General features: G+C 33.7%; 1 protein-coding gene and 1 long non-coding RNA gene across 5 annotated transcripts in view; one reads left to right on the top strand and one right to left on the bottom strand.

Moving 5' to 3' along the window:
* The window catches only part of LOC145739058 (uncharacterized), a 239962-nt gene that overhangs the window by 127394 nt on the left and 94701 nt on the right, over positions 1-17867 (bottom strand). The window lies entirely within an intron of this gene.
* Positions 1-17867, top strand: part of trh (PAS domain-containing protein trachealess) — a 145907-nt gene that overhangs the window by 106760 nt on the left and 21280 nt on the right. The window contains exons 4-5 of one of the 4 annotated variants that reach the window (XM_081993835.1): positions 6139-6159; positions 15662-15900. In XM_081993835.1, the coding sequence (XP_081849961.1) occupies positions 6139-6159; positions 15662-15900 (260 nt within the window). Of the gene's footprint in view, positions 1-6138; positions 6160-6604; positions 7027-15661; positions 15901-17867 lie in introns of those variants that run through there. The other 3 variants (XM_081993838.1, XM_081993837.1, XM_081993836.1) reach the window with 3 other exon arrangements.

Here is a 17867-nt window from a genome sequence, read left to right as displayed (position 1 = left end):
AGGATGAATAGTGAAAGTTAGGGGAAAAGTAATCATCGCCGTTTTATTTGAGATATATATGCGTTATTTCGTGCCTGTGCTTACGAAATTCTGGCAACGCCGGAACATTTGGAGAAAGACATTACAATAATTTGAGATATGTAGCTAGATTATTGTGCAACGCGACAAATTAAGTAGATATTCCTCGAAAGGGGTAGCATTCCATTAAATTATTAAAATATAAGCGTATCAGCAGGGCCGATCTTAACTGCCTGGGAGTAAGCAAGCAGGGGTAAGAGTTACACTTTGCTGATGCCTTTTAATTCTAGAATAAACTCTTTAAAATGGAAATTACACGGTGTTTTTGTTCCGGTTTATGTCCAAGGATATTTAGAAACATACGTATGATTGCGGTAGGCACAAGCGACTTTTTTGTGATAATTGAAGTGATTGAATGCGATTTCTTGCCGTTAAATATCCCCGCGTAATCGGCAGTTTCCCACAGTAATAATAAGATCATTAAGCATAAATGTTTAATCGGTTCGAGCCAATTTGTGAAGCAATCAAGCGAACAGCAAGCGCTATCTCGCTTCGCTAATTGAAAGGTAATCGCAAAGTTGGCCGTTACGGATTGCGGCTGGAGGCGTAATCCAGATTTGTACCCAAAGGCAACTGATAAAGAGCCCACTTGTAAGACACTAACTGCTTTGCCAAATTACTCGGTTTGTTTCTATTCGACCGATTTAATACACCCCAGGTGGCAGTTACGTATGATTCTAAAGGGCACGTGACCCTTTTGTAATGCTCCATTCATAACTTAGCTTTCTAACTATTTATTTATTGTGTGCATTAACTAGATCGGTCTGAACCTAGAACTGCTTATAGCAATGATGCACAAAGTTCAGAAGTTTCCTCAAAGATAAAATCATTCAAAAGCTCAGTTGAAAGTGTCCGATCATTATTGCAGGGTATTATGTTTGCTCAGAGCAAAGGAAAAATACTTCGGCCATCTGAAATTGGACCTAACGAATCCTATTGAGCACATTCCGCATATAGATCTGCCTAATCAATAATAGGTCTTCGATAGATCATTTTTCAGGGACGGATTCCTATCTTTCTGTCTATAGGCTTCAACTAAAAACCAACAAAACAAAATTTGATTCCTTCAGAACTTTTAACTTGTTCCACTCTACTTCCTTCTCTCCATTAATTGGCAATTGAAACTTCGATGATGTTTTCTTAATTCGACCCTGTCTTTGTTTCCTACCCCGTTCTCTTTAATGCCAAATGAAGCCACCAGCCTATTGAATCTATCGGCTGCACCCTTCAATTAATGTCCACTGTTATTTTTTCAGCAAACCTTTGATTGGGTGGGGTCCGAATGCCCAAATTTAGGGAAAGACTTCTTTTATGCATGTCGTGGTTTAACATCGTTAGATTTGATTGAGCGGTTGTCTTTGTCATTCTAATCTGTATTACTGCGCCCTTCAGTCTTTTCGTTAGGTACTAAAAAATGTGTAACTAAGGGTCAATTGTCAAAAAGGTATTATCATCAGTTAAACACAAGTGTAGTCGGAAATGTTCAAATTTCGATTACTCATATGTCAGAATCATGATACATTTGTAAATCACGACATTTGAAATGACGATAACCTCATTGTTTTTTTACTAGGTTATTAAATTGTTATAGATGATAACATTGTGAGAGTAATGTAATTTTCTGTTGTGTTTTACATAATATAATTACAGCGTTATTAAAAGTAAAATTGCAAATCTTTTTTTACAGTGGTGTGTAAAAGATCAACGCTATACTATTTGGTATACAAACTTTGAACACCCTGTATTATGCAGTACTTATTTAATGTACCCAATAAACACAGCTACATTGAAGAAACGTTTTACTGAAACGCAATCCAACGTTGAATTAACTTATTCAATGTTTGCAAGAAATACTTATCAACTTCTTTATTACCCAATAAGCACAACTAAGCAGAAGAAACGTTTTACTGAGATTAAGAAACGTTAAAGCAAAGCAAAAATATCGCTTAATTCAACTTGGAACATCAGCAACGTTGGTTTGCAAATGTAATTTAACGTAAAGCTTATCAACGTTTCTTTCACGTTACTTTGCAAATGTTATAAAACGTTTGTACCAGTTGATTAGTTACATTGTTGTGCAAAGGGAATGAAGTGTTTTATTACTACATTCCCATTCAAGTAAGATGCAAATCAACGTTGAATTGTAGTTACCTAAATATGAACATATTATAAAAGCGGTAAATGTGTAACGTTGATTTAACTTTAATACAGTTACGTAGAAACTTCAAAAAGTTAGCTCTTAAAATTACAATTAATTGATTGCCGTATTTAAAAAGGAAGTTTATACTATAGATACGTAATAATGTTACAAATTAGGAACATACATGCATTTTTTTCTGTGAGCATACAGGGTGATTGATGGTCTGGAGACTACTTTTATACCAAAAAGTGTAGTATCAAATTCAATATTTTTTAAAAACTTTTTTTCATGTATTAGTGCATCAAAAGCACTATAAATGATGATTTTAGGTGACAAAAACCCTATTTTACCGTCCAAATCAAAAAAATCAAATGAAGAGGCTTAAACACTATATCAGACAGGAAAAACCGCAACTTTCTAGCATTCTTCTTTTTCAAGTTATTCATCAAAAGGGGTAATCTTTAAAATGGGTTAATCTTCGCCTTTCAAGTGCGCAAAGTACAATATGGCAATTGCTTCTTGTTATTTGGCACATAAAGTGACGATGAACATGATGAACATGTTTACATGACGGCTGCAGATCTAAATGGTTGTTACTATTGTACCATTCTGTCAAGTTCTTCAACCATGAATTCCATTTTCTTCCTGTGGATCTTTGGCTTTTTATTTGAACGAAAGATGAAACAACTGATATTTATCTCCCCACATGACATGTCCCATCAAGTATTACAGTTTGCGTTTCTTAATAGTGTCATTTTTGTCTCTTTCTTCAACCTCCACATTTCTCACTCACTCTGTCCACGATATTCTTTTCAAATACTTCTATCCTCTTAGTATCGATCTTTTTCAGTTTCCACGCTTCCATTTGATAGAAAAGAACGGACAGCATGTCGTAACATCTCACAAGGTGAATTTTAAGCTTAAGGCATAACAACTTAACACCTTTATTTTAGTATTTGTGTGGCTCTAGCTTTTTCCACTCTGATCCTGATTTCTTCAGAGCTATCGTTATTTTCGTTGACAACAGTTTCCAGGTAATTATTTTCTGGTGATTTAGATACAACCATTATTTTTGTCTTGCTGATATTAAGTGTATAATAATATGTGTAGTGTTAGTGTATAAGTAATCCGTATTCTTCGCTGCATTCTACTATTCTGTTAGTATTTGAAGATCTTCTAGAGTTTCTGCAATTACAATCGTGTCATCGGCATATCTTCTGTTGTTGCTCTGAAAGTGCTCTGTTTATGATGTCTTCTGAGTATAGGTTGAATAAGATTGGTGAGACTACATATAAATCCCTGTCTTACGCCTTTCTTAATATCGATTTTCCCCTTTGTCTCTAAAAAAAATTAAAATAAAACTGGAATTGAGTTGTTAATGTCTCTTGTGAACATTTTCCGAAACTGCGATTCTTTGGTTACATGAATTTTTTTCTAAGCTCTACGATTAACCGTTTAGTCAAAAAACCCGAGTGCCACTCTTATTTGGGCAATAATATACAAGGTGTCTCATTTAAAATATCAAACTTGATACCACTTTTTAGTGTGATCGGATCGGATAACCTAGTAGGTAATCAAGTTTAAAAAAAATCCAGGTCTTGTTTTCCAGAAACAACAAACAATCAATCACCCTGTAGAATTAGTGGTTTTTATTTTTGCTTTGTTATATGTACTTATATAGCAAAACCGTCACTGAGCTTTATGTTGTTTCTACTCCTTGCCCTCCCTAATAAATGCCCTATGGGGATCTCGAAAACGGTAAGAGATACAAAGTTGGTTAAATGAAGGCAAAGTGGAGGTCAATCTTATGCCGTTTTACATTTAAAAAAATCCGATTACTTCCGGAAATATTCGAAAAAATACGAAATTTCGGAAAAACGTTTTATTGTAAGCTTATTTGATGAAATATTTTAAGTTTATTAACATTTTATCATTGCAACTTTTTTCCTCTAAAATCTGATATCTTTGGTATTGACGTTTAATATGTCATACTTGTCATGTCACTCTTACAAAGTATTATACATTTTTCATGTATAATTAGGGTTGTTAGTTTGGAAATTTCAAATTGAAGCAATCAGAAATTTCGTGAAGTTTCTGAATCTTTCCGCGATCCGCTCTAAATTTCGAAAATATCTGAATTTTATGAAATATCTGAAATTTCAATAAAAAGTCAATGAAATTTAGGAACCTTCAAAAATGTTATGGTTTATGAAAGTTTCATTGATATTTCCTTGAATATATCATTATTTCAATTAAGAAAGGATTATTATTGACAAATGACAACATTCCCATTAAGCAGTGTCATGTTTTTAGCACGCGTTAAAAATGTTCCCAAGATGGCATTCACGTTCTTGACACATTCCAAAATTACATGGGAACCTGAATGGAATGTACTTTTTTGATGTTACAGATCTCCCCTTTCACGTCCTTTTTACGTTCCTTACAGGTTCTGTTGAAAGTGAATAAAATATGAATATCATATTCTTAGGAAACATATGTTTATTATGTACTTTTTAGATATCTAGGAATATTACTGTCACTATAAGCTAGAGATGGGCCATGGAGGAACAAACTATGAATGATAGAGTGAGGTCACGTGTGCATTATTTGCGTAAATTACAATTTGTGATTGGTCTAAACTTAGACTTTAGGTGTAATTCACATTTGAATTGAAATAATTTGGGAGACAATTATATAATATAATCTCTCGAACTCGTGCCCATCTCTATCGTCTGTCACATATGTCAATAATGGCTATTTCTTTAGAAGTATTATTAAAAAACATATACATATATGCATATTATTTATTTTATATGGTATGCCTAAAGAATATGAATAGCAAATGCCATGATCGTAGAAAAGAATATGTAATGCATATTCTACTGAGGAGATACATGACAATTGCCATGCGGAACGAGTTTCTTGCGCAAGTTCATATCACGTGCATAACATGTGATTAAATTCACGTGCTGCACGAAACGTATTCTGCGTCTGAATAACTCGTACCAAAAAGAATGTTCCTCGGGGAAGCAAATCCGAACTTGAAAAGCACATGAACGGAACCTTAATGCTTACTGGGTTCTAACCTCAAAACTCATAAGTATTTGAATTTTATTAATTTGATTCTCAATCAATCTCAAACTCAAACCAATTCTCCAACGACTCAAAGTAAACTGGTCCAAATTGATTTGATGAAAAGAAATTCATATATGTTAAAGCCGGATAGGTGCAGGTACGTAAACTAGTAAGGTGTCTTTTCCTACTAAACTAAACCCTACTTGGAATAGTAAAATGTGAATTTGATAATGAAGCCCAAAGCAAAAGTGTGGGAGTATTTTAACAGCCACAAAAATACCTAACGTAAAATGTAAATTTTGCCAGAAGACACACCTAGAAATTTCAGGATTAGTATGAAATTATTGAAATTTCATGAATATTTATAAGTTTCATTAATTTTATGACCACTTTGGTGAAATTTCAACTCATTTTTATATTTCATGAAATTTAACAACCCTATGTATAATACATGATTTTATACATGTAATGTATTATATTATTTTATACATACATCATTTACCCCCCCTGGTTTAAATGGACGCATTTGAGTTAACCCTCCATTGGCGTGCAGAGTGAATTTGACATAACGATGACATATTTGAACAAAACAATAGATTGACCAACCGTCATCGTGACGTCAAATGTGCATCATGCTCCATGGAGAGTTAACCATTTAAACAGTTTTTGACTTTGATGACTAATTTTCAATTCCAAATTTGCTCCCTTTGTTACGTCCTATTCAATTATGTATTTTTATGTCAAGGGCTAAATTCTGTAACGTTTTATATACAATATGACACTGAAAATAAGTACTCACACTGCCATCCAAGTAAAATATCTGATCAGCTTTCTGTTTATTTCAGATGTCTTCAATTTCCAGAACCGTGAGTATTAAAATAAAGTTTAATGTTTCATAATTAATATTTAATAACAAAGCATAAGAAAGTGTGCATGGTATTTAGATACGTTTTATATAAACGACGATAAGGTCCTGAAAGGGCATAACAATTTCAGGATCAAGATGAAACGAAAATAAGCAAATGTTGATTATCGATTGGTTATTTTTGGAGCAAAACAGACATAAATCGAGGGTATACAGGTCAGTACCGTTCGTGACCGGTGAAAATTTTAAGGATGCATATTGGCTACTTGTTGACAACTTCACGGGGCTACGTGGGCGTCGAATACAACGAATAGCCCGTCTGTATGCGCGACGCGAACTCGGCTGCGTGACTTCTAACCAACCCGAGTATCGGAATTCCAAAACGTAACGCCCCCTCACATCCCACTGCTCGTTAGGAAATCCGTGCGCTTCTTTTCGGTTATTAGTCACTCTTTGTGCACGACTGACGTGACAAGTATACGGTGCCGGTCTTTTAGTCACTCCCGACAACACGCGACTTTGACATTGTTTAAATGTTTCCGCGCCAAATCGAGTTGCGGCAATGTTACTGTTTAACTTGTTCACCAACATGCCAAGTCTTTTTCTTGCGCGAGTATTGAGTCAAAAATGAGTCTAGGAACTGAAGTGTAAAACTATTTTTAAGTGCGCGTTTGGACTGATAAAATATGTTGCCATACCAAGCTGTGGCAATGGACTACGCAGTAACTTCGGGTTTCCAGCACCATCCTAATGCGCATCAATCTCCCATTGGTCTTGGAGTGAACATCAATCCGGCATTTACTCACTCTTGGTTCGTACCGGCGGATCTCTGTGTCCCCTACAAACAGACTCCTCTTCTTGAACCAGGGCATGTCAATGAGTTTAATTTTTTTCTTCATTTAATTGGTTTATGGTATAGTTTGTAGTGGTGGATGGGTTTTTGATCAAGGGTAGAACAAACAGTTATTAAATTACTGATGGGCAACTGTTACTCTATCTAAAATCTAAACAGTTTTGAGGAAAAACAAACGAAGTGTGACGTTGATAATTCCCTCTAACACTATTTTACCCCCAATAGGCCTTTATAACGTCCGAAAAATAGGAGTCCCAAGAGATCATAAAACGATTATATGGGGCGGAATCCACATATGAGGGGACAATAAAATAAAACGAAAAAACAGGCTTTCAACTACCGTCCAGGAAAATAATATGTGTTTTTTTTTTCTTTTTTCGAGGATTTACTTATTTTGGTCAAATCAGTGGCGGAGAGAAGCCATTTGTGCCATCAATAGTCCTTTTAGTTTTTGACCAAAATATAGAATAGATGTTTATGAAAGATAACAATAGCAAACTACTTAACCGGAAATACAGGATGTTCCAAAGCGTTTCTTTCGGTCATTTACAGCTAAACCGTTAATTCAACTTCTTTCCATACGCATACTCTATATAGGTCGGGGGCTAGGAGCTTAATTCTACCAGGTGTCACAAAATGATTAACTAACCATACCTAGCTACTTATGTTTTTCTTTTAAATCAGGAAGATAAGAATTTAATTCTAGATAAGAAACATAAGGCAATTTTAGTATACATTATAATAAATTTTTATCAATTTTGCACTTAAAAAAAATTCACAAGTCCAATATTAAATGACTCTATTTTAAAAGACATCAGATCAAGGCGTGGCAGATATAATATTAGCGGTTTTTTTAAATATTACCCCTATAGTTTTAAACTATAGTTTTAGAATCTCCATAAAATTCTAAAACTGTTTTGTTTATACTGTCAAAACCAATTCCAATATTTTAATTTTTTCAAAATATACAATTCATTGCAGCGCCATTGTTTTCAAAGACATAATACTCCAATTTAACACGAACGTTATACAGGGACAACAAAAAAATTAATGCAAATTAACTTTGTTAGATGCTATACAGGGCGTTAAATTTTTTTTACATATATTTTGACTAACACAGTTTTTTTAAACTTTTTGTCGTCCCTGTAGAACGTTCGCGTACTAAATATGAGTATTCTATACACACTGTTAAAAAATATCTGCTATATATTACATAAAATAACATTGTAGTTTTGTTACAAATGTAATTTTGCGTAAATTTACACTTTTCTTTGTAAATTCACAACAAAAAACAGTTAATTACATTATTTCTAATATAATTAATAACTAGTTATTGATCCAAACCGTAATAGTACTTCAAAACATGTAATTTCACTAAATTTAGTTAGAATTGACAAATGTATTATTTTAAGTTTAGATATAGGACACGAAAGTTTTAAAATTCCATGGAGAATCTAGAATTGTATTAATAAATACAGATTTCTATTAAAAAAACTAATATTTTATCTGCCACGCCTTTGCGTGATGAACCACCAAAATAATTGTAAACTATGCATCTTAATTATTCTCTAAAACTTTTGTATCCAATATTTTTTTCTGTTTCTCTAAATTTGTCTAGCTTTTTTAATTTGGAATAACAAAAAATTAAATAAATGCAATACTTAAGTGTTTTCTATAGGGTGTATACGATCTATCTATTATCGTTTTGTCTAGCAAAGCCAAATTGTTAATTTTGCATATTTTTTGGCTTCTGCAACATACCTTACTACGATTATTAAAATAAATGGAAAAAATGTGTGCTTGTACTCTACAGAGTGTTCTCACTAGAAAATGTGAGGTGGTTAAACAGGTTAGGTTAACCCGAGGGTTAGATCGCCGAGGTAATTTGGTGTACACACTCGAGGTATTATGAGACAGTTTCCCATTATTATGAGGCATTACGAGGTATTACGAGGCATTTTAAGATATTTATAAAGCCTTTGAGAGTATTTTGAGGCATTGTCTGTATATTTCAAAATGTAGTGTATTATAACAAAATTGACTGAAAATTGAATAGAACAGCATGTAATTATTATGGTAAAATCTTTGTTACATGGTATTGAGTTGAAATAATATTTATTACAAATTATTATAATAATTTACCAATTTTTCAACATTTAAATTACATTTTAAAGTCACCTGGCTGTTTTTGACAGGTGTCAATTGGCTTGGACAGTGTTGCAAGCTCTAAGATGACATAATCAAAGTCACGTGATGTGTCTCTTGCAAATGTAAATTTGCATTCATTCTAAATGTAATTTAATTAATTTAATAATTTTGACAGATGTCAATTTGCCTTTACAGTGTTGCAAGAACATGCAGAATTGCATTTACAACGTCACGTAACGTGTATTTTGCAATTTAAGTTTTAACAACTGTCTAAATTTAATTTACCATTTTTCAAAGTTTAAACTGCGTTTTGAAGTTCAACTGGCCTTTACAATGTTGCAAGTTCAAAAATTGAATTATCAAGTCACGTGACCTAGTTCTTACAATTTTACTGAAACTAAACTACTAAAACTGTCAAAATTTAAATTACCAATTTTTCAACTTTAAATGATAAGTGACTTTATTTGACACGTGCTAACTTGGTTACTATGACAGTTAGAAGATTCGTGCAAACGTCAAAATATAACCCATAATTTCAGGCAACCCTACAAAAATATTTTTTGTTTATCAGAATTTGGAAAAGCAGTTACCTGACCTTTAAAAAAATCACTTTTAAGCTTTTGGGTCTTCAAAATTATATAAAAACAGTCACGTAACCTGAGGAAGTGATTCTTATTGAATCATTAATCCTTATCGATATTTTGAAAATAGTCAAAAGTCAAGTACAAATTGTAAAAGCAGGTGACCATAAAAAAATTAATTTCAAGTGTGTATTTCATCAAGATTTATCATTATCTCAATACCAGGGGACTTATAACTAAATTTAAGAAAAAACATTTGAAGGAATCCTGAGGCAGTTTAAATAATTTAAAGGCGTTTTGATGTATTTCAAGGCAGTTTGAGGCATTATAACTATGAGGCATTTGATTGAATGCTTAACATTTATAAGCACATTTTTTTAGATTACACTTGCAATTTTTAAATTATATTTTTCTAATTCAAAATTGCTCATTTTTCTGAGTTATTATTGTTCTTATGGATTTCAAGAAACTCACCACGACTGTTGTACCTCCAAGGGGTTATTGTTTTCCTCCTAAAATTACACTACAGCCCAAATAAATATCGTCACAATAACAATAACAGTCAAAAGGAGTAACATGTTTACATTACAAGTCCAACTATACCCTTTATTGTCTACCCGTCAAGTAAGACTCCACCAACTTGAGGTTGTTTCCTCTTACACCATATTCAGATAACTTTTTTAATAGCATTCCATGAGACATCAAATCAAGAGCTTTTCTTAAGTCTCACAGAGTTAGATTGACGTTATTCTTCCTCTCCAGGCCATCCATGATCTTCTTAATCATCCTAGAAACTGTCCGCATACAAATTGGTTTGCATTAAGTCCTTCATGAGGAAAAATAATTTTGTGGCTGTTTTTCAAATATAGACCCAATGGATGGAGGTCTATAGTCAACAAAATCCCCATTTTTGAATATTTACATAACTATCCTGCTAGAACCTTTCACGACTCGAGAGAATCTATCTTTATGTGTGTCCCAAGGATCTGGAAAACTATTCTATTTTGCGAAACTTTATCGATTTGTATAACATTTTTAGAGCTTCTTATGCGACAGTAACATAGCAACCGAGTGATACTTTTTGCGGAAAGGAACTTTCATTAGATCGCTTACTGAAATAGCTCTAAACCTGTTTGTTTTGCTAATTTAATAATTTTCATGATAAACACGAGAGTTGTATGAGCATATAAAATTTTTTCCCAGATACGATATACTCGCCGGAAACTCAGTGTTACTTGTGATTTACATATTTTGACTTTATTGTTGTTATCAATTAAACTTTTTCTGTATTTGTATTGTACCGAATTAACTGCTCCAATTGATTCCCAATACTTAACAATAAGTATGCAAATTTTATTGAAATATATCAAAATAACAAAAACTACAATTAGCAGGAGTGCAAGTATAGTATGAAAAAATACAAGTGCGCTTCAACACTCCATACATTGTTGACGAACCAACATGAATGCTAATTACGATATCCATTTCTGGGCACTTGCACCAATCCTTATAAATTTATGCTAATTAGAAAATAGTAGGTGTTTGGTGCAGGTTCATGGTATGGTATAAGAACAAAACAAGACAATTTGAACACTTTGTTGTATTATTAATATTAGTTACTAACTAGTCGAGTCGGGATTTTTAACAAATTTGAAACTTGATTTCAGAGTCTATATCAGTATACTTTGTTAAGAATATTTCTTGCAGTGGTTTGGCTGGTTCAATTATACTGAGAATACAGACAGTTTCCCTGTTCTTGCAAAGAAGTGTATGATTTAGTTGTCATATATTCTATATATCCTTCTATTGGCCCTTCTAGATGTAAATGCTTTTGGTAGAAGTATGGCAAACGTTGTCAATGTTTTGCTGATTTAATGTTATTCCATTGCTTATATTGCATATGTGTGTCATTGTATTAACCTTGTCTTAGTCATTTTGTCATAATGAGATAACCTTTGTAAATGTCTTTGTCAATATCAAGACATGTTCTAATGGAGAATTTTTTGTCCATTTACTAAACAACCCGTAACTAACCAATAGGTACTTATTCGTGTTTAAGATTCCCACCCTGTATAAGAGACTTCAAATAACGTCATCGTCTTCAAATAAACGATTGTCCGCGTTTCAAGCATGCTAAAAAACCAGAATAAAATTCAAATTGGTTAATAAATTACCAGCCGCTTATTATGGTTGTGGTTATAACTTCTATTGTTATGAAAAGCTCGCACTGACCATACTTAGATACAGACTCAAAATAACTAATTAGCTATCGACATTTTGATTCTATTTTTAATATTAGATTCTGGGAAAAAACCATTAGAAATTCAATATGACAATAATTTTCTCAATTTTGTTTTTAAAAAATGTCCTGTGTATAACTCTGCTCGTAAAAAAAAAATTCTAAAAGCTACAATTTTACTTTCTGATGTATTCTTTAGATAAGTACAAATTATATGAAATCAATCTCAAATTAGTTAACAAAAAATACAGAAAAGAAGGAGCAGTAATCCAGATATTTAAATAATGTTAATTTTTAAAGGTTAAATAAGTCATCTGTCTATAAGTTTATTCAGTGTTGTGGTTTTTGGTTCGCTGGTATACAATTGACCCTAAGTTTTGTTATGAAGTACGTCTTTGTGTGATATTAGTAACACTTATCGTGTTTTTTTATATTCACAAAAACTGTGTCATTGTTTTACATAATTGTTTAGGAATGACCTTCTTTTTAGGCTTATTAAAATCATTCAAACTTATTTATTTAGTTTCACTATAATAAGTTAATGTGAAAACTCTAAAACCTTTTTGTTTAAAACATTTCTGCTGTTTTGGTTTATTCGACACTAAAATTTTCATCTAATTAATTTTACAACAATTCTAGTGACATGTGACAAACACGTGACCTATTCACTTCCCTATTACATAGCTCCAACGTTGCCACTAGGTGCTGGGGCTTGGTTATCATTTAGACACAAACAAATATATAATAGTATAGTTTTGTGGATATGAATGAAAATGAAGAGTATTGTCACAGAAATTGACACGCCATTTTGATTGATTTTTTCAAATCGTAGATGCCATTTTGAATTTCTAACTCTGGAGGAATTCAAATTTAATCATTTGATTCATCTTGAAATTTAGAACATAACCAGGTTTGTCAAATTAACTTACTAGAATGACAATTGACAACTTGACTTTCTTAGCATACGAAACCGACCCTTTGATTGTTTGACGCCCTCTTACATCCTGTAAAATTAGACAACCAGTATTAAAACTACACTTATTTGAGATTAACTTTATTACTATTTAAAACTGCCTAAACTACCGTCTTAAAAATGAAATTCTACCATATCGTGTATAATCTACTCTACTTTAAGGTCATCTTCTTCAGTTCAGACAATTCAACCAATATTTTGGTGTTTTTTTGAACGCTATTTGAATTTCGATGGCATTTTAAATAGCAGTTTCAAATTTTGGAGAACCATCTTGAATTTAGTAAGCAGAAAGTTGATTATGTTTTATTGCTGCATTTAATTACCTTAGGTTAACCACCATTTTTAGTTCTTGACTGTATAAGCCTTTCAACGCCATTTTGGACATTTAATTTCCGCAGAAAATCTGAGAATCATTTAAGTAAATTTGTTAGCCATTTTTCAAGAGTCATAGAATTTTCTCAAGATTTGGTTCAATAAATGTGTTACCACTTGCTGAAAATCTTCTTAAGTTATAACCCAAACTTTAATATGTCAGAAATGATAAGAGACACGTATAGGAAAATATTAAGCTAACATTATTGTTTCGTTTGATGTACGAGATTCCACATATATACCTGTTGACAAGTGTCTTAAATTAATTTGTTTTTAACTGGATTTACAATTCAAAGTTCAGTTAATGGCAAGCCAAAATAGGTCCTATTGATATTTTTATTATTTAATTAAAAAAAAAATAACGTATTGGAGATCAGTGTTACATTATTGCATTACTTTTCAACAAAAGCACCATCAGTTTACCAGTATCAAAGAAGATATTTTACTTAAACATTTGAATGTAAAATGTAACATAAATCCAAATGATACACTTTTAACGACATTTATAGTTGAAATTACAGTTAATAGCAAGCCAAAATAGGTCTTTTGAAGAAATTTTGCCTTAATTAACCATAATTTACTGGAAAACTATAGCAGTGTCCAAACTACTGTCCGTCTATTATTTTCCACAAAAATACAAGTTTACAGAAATAATTTTTCACTTATAAGTTTGAATGTCAGTTAATTCGATATATTGGCTTGCTAATGAGCTCCTTAACGGAATTTACCTCTCTATAGTTGAGCTTTTGAAGGCAAACCGAAATGAGCCTTATTGAAATGAATTTTTGTTTAATTAAACTGAATTTGGTAGCAATTTAGCAGATTGTACACTAGTAAGTCTTAAGATGTCTGTACACAAAAGTCACAAAACCTTAAGTTTACAAGTGTTAATGACATTTTACGTGAAGGCCAATTAGGTCAAAATTAGTTTGAAACTATAATTACCAAGATTTACTTGGGTAAATGATTTTAAAGTTCTAGACACTTCAACCTTCAAGTTGTAATATTAATTTAACGAGAAAATTTTGACATAATCTTTGTGGTTACGCCACTGTTTTGATATACGACATAAACACCGGACTAATATTACGACAATTCCAGTTATGATAGAAATTTATTACTTTCACCCCTAGAGTCTTTTTTTCAATCTGTCTTTATCGCAGCTACAGTGTGCAATTATTCGTTTTTGCTTTTACTGCAATGGAAAAATAGTCCCTAATAGAGGCAAATCCTTTTTATCGACAAATAAAGGTAAATCTTTAAACTTCCATGGGGTTACAAAGTTTCTTGATCGCACTGCGTTACTTTTGACTTTATTCATCCTCAGGGGCCCGTGTCCCATATAGGTAGAATTGTAATTTCCGCCTTTTTGCTTTGAGGCACGGTCTCAAGTTTTCCCGCAGGGACAGACTATTTCAATACAACCTTTACACCCTATATATGCCCTATTTAGGCTGATATCTTTACGCCGTATTTAACGAAATAGGTTTTTGTCTTGAAACTACAACGAAACGCGCGAATTGTGATTTATTTTCTAAGTTGACGGACCCAACCAAAATAGAGTCATAAAGCTCCCCCGAATAAGAGTAAAAGAAAGTAAATTGTGTCAATGTTAAGTAATGCTCCCTCGTACCGAACAGATGATACACAGTAAAAGTTGAAGAGCCACGTAAGAAAGTCATCAGTTTTATGACAGGGGACGCAAATAAAACAAGCAACGGTCAAACAAGTATCGGGACCGACGTCCCGGAAGCTTTTCTGTGTCCCCGGATTTAAAGTGGCCCGAGGGATGTTCGACTCATTAGCTGGACGGAGATCGCACGTCCGGTGATCGTAAAAGCTCACATTCGCGGCCACTAAGTCAGCATTCTGTCGAAAACCTAGTGGAGACTTCAGGACGTGTCCTATTATGTTTTGACGCCTTTTGCTTCAGTAACTTTGGCTTATTTAGATGAAATTCTGCTTTTTTGTCAGGGTATTTTTTTGGACATTCCGATGTGTGAAACTGGCAAAAGAGCGTTTTCTTTAAGACCATCAGGATAACCTAATAACGGCTTTTGAGGGGGCCAGCGGTCTCACGGGGCTACTGCCCCCACTTCAAGTAGCGCAAGCCAATTTCTGCCAATTTGAGCAAAGTTCTCAGTGTAATTTTGTTTTCACACGCTGCCCTTTTGTGTTAAATTGGGCGAACTCGAACTATGAAAGGAAACAATCGTTATTTTTGTCTCGTTTGGGATTTCACTTTTATTTCAATTTGGCAGATTGGCTTTCGTTCTTTCATTTTTATACACTTGTCATTCTAGTCGCCTATGCTAATAATGTATATTTTTTTTGCAGTATCTTGGAATTGCGTAAAGAGAAGAGTAGAGACGCAGCTCGTTCAAGAAGAGGCAAAGAAAACTATGAGTTCTATGAACTCGCCAAGATGTTGCCCCTGCCAGCCGCAATTACCTCGCAATTAGACAAAGCTAGTATTATACGACTTACGATCTCCTACTTAAAATTAAGAGACTTTTCTGGGCACGGAGACCCTCCATGGAGCAGAGATGGACCGCCTCCCTCTAAAACGTTGAAAGGTAAGAGTTCCTAAATCGAACAAAACCAGAAAGTAAATTTATATCCCGCCATCTGTGGCCGGCGAAATGTCCAGGATAATTCGATTAACTTCCGAAATAAAAGAGGTCTGACCGGAGGCAACTGTTTGGAGAACTTGCTCTCCACCCTTATCTATTTAACAGCACCGCTCGGGTATTTACTAGAGATGTCCGATATTTATATAAGCATCGATTTCCGCACATTGAATCGTATTGACGTGGTACAGTAACATATGTAGTAGTACTTATCTAGCATTTCGCACATCTCTATCAAACACAGGTTTATCACAATTTTTTTTAAGAAAATTTTTTTACCAATTTTTCAACTTTGCTCATTTTTATTGAAAATGAACATTCTAAAAAAAATTATTTTGAATAAACTGGAGAACGTCAATTATCTGAAGGTGATTTTGATATGGAAACCGACTTAAAACTTACTCTTGCAAATAAATCGCAATTACTTTTAGAGGCAAATTAAGGTACAAATTAGTCAAAATACAAATTGACAATCTTAGTAATAATGGTAATTTTGGACGTTGAACAGTCTAAAGCTGAGTGCTCATAACCGTGTTTTGCGTCTGACGTCACTTATTTTCCTATTGGTCAACAGTAAATTTTCAGCTGACGGATCTGGCAAAACTTTTTTCCTTGTTCACAGTAGTTGTCTCTAAACACGATATTTCGTATTGTCACTTGTCACAATTATATTTTTTTAACTTAACTGTTTTCAATAGGTATTCTGCTATTCAGCTAATTCAGCATGTTTTGCAGAAGTGTATTCTTCATCACCCTCATTGTCGCCTTGGAAACAAGGATGATTGGAAATATCTTCCATTCTCAGAGTTCCATGGCAATTGCCACATAAAAACTAAAAATGAATTTGAGATCTTCTTCTGCTGCGTGTCCATTAATGGATGTTTGCCATCACATTTGTCCACTCTTCCCTATTAGGTATGGTATGCATTAGTTCTTGCATTGTCCTCAATCCTGTCCACTGCCTAACGTTGCGGAGCCAGATATTTTTCCTGCCGATTCCTCTCTTTTCCTCAATCTCCCCCAAAATTATCAATTGAAAGAATTGGTACCTCTCGTTGCGTATTACGTGGCCCAGGATGCTGTTTTTCGACGTTTAATGGTGTCTAACAGTCTTTATTGATAATTCTCAAGACCTCATCGTTGTTTCTTCTTGCAGTCCATGGAATCCTCAGTACAAGCCTATAGACCCACATCTCGAATGCTTCCAGCTTGTTCATAGTGCTCACCTTCAGTGTCCACCCTTCCATGCCATAAAGCAACACTGTCCAGACATAGCATTTGGCAAATCTAATTCTCAAGCCAAGGTCGAAATCAGTATTGGTGAGCAATTTTTTGAATTTCATGAACACACTGCGGGCATTTTCAATCCGGCATCTCATTTCTGTGTCTGATTCCCAGTTTTCACACAGCCACGTTCTAGGCCACGTGTTAGGCTTGAGTTTTGAAATTCTTGTGGCTTTCGAGTAATTATCATGAATCTAGTCTTCTTGGTGTTGATATTGATGCCCATGTTCTTACTACATTCCCCGACAGTCCCAAACATATCTCGCAAATCTTCCATTTATCTGCAATTAGAACTGTGTCGTCCGCATAACGAATATTGTTGACCCATTCACCATTCACCTTAACGCACACGTTGCGTTCTTCTAGGGCTTCCTGAAAGATGGCTTCAGAATATAAATTGAACACACCCTTGTCTGTCCTCTCTACAAATTGGTCTTGCTTGGACTCATGAGGCTGATTAGTCTGTGGTCCTCACATTTTGTTGCATTGTTCTTTTTCGGTAAAGGATGTATTGATCGCTCTTATAATTTCCTCTTTTGTGATGGTCTCGAGAGGTCTTTATCATCTACATTTTCAACAGCAGGTCTCAGGTTGCTGCTATAGTTTTCCCATATGATTTTACGCTGTTG

The sequence above is a fragment of the Ips typographus genome, linkage group LG16 (assembly GCF_016097725.1).
Source record: "Ips typographus isolate SLU linkage group LG16, UJ_Ityp_2.0, whole genome shotgun sequence".
Taxonomy (NCBI): Eukaryota; Metazoa; Arthropoda; class Insecta; order Coleoptera; family Curculionidae; genus Ips; species Ips typographus.
Note: the sequence above shows the minus strand (reverse complement) of the source record. Positions and strands in the feature narration are given on the sequence as shown.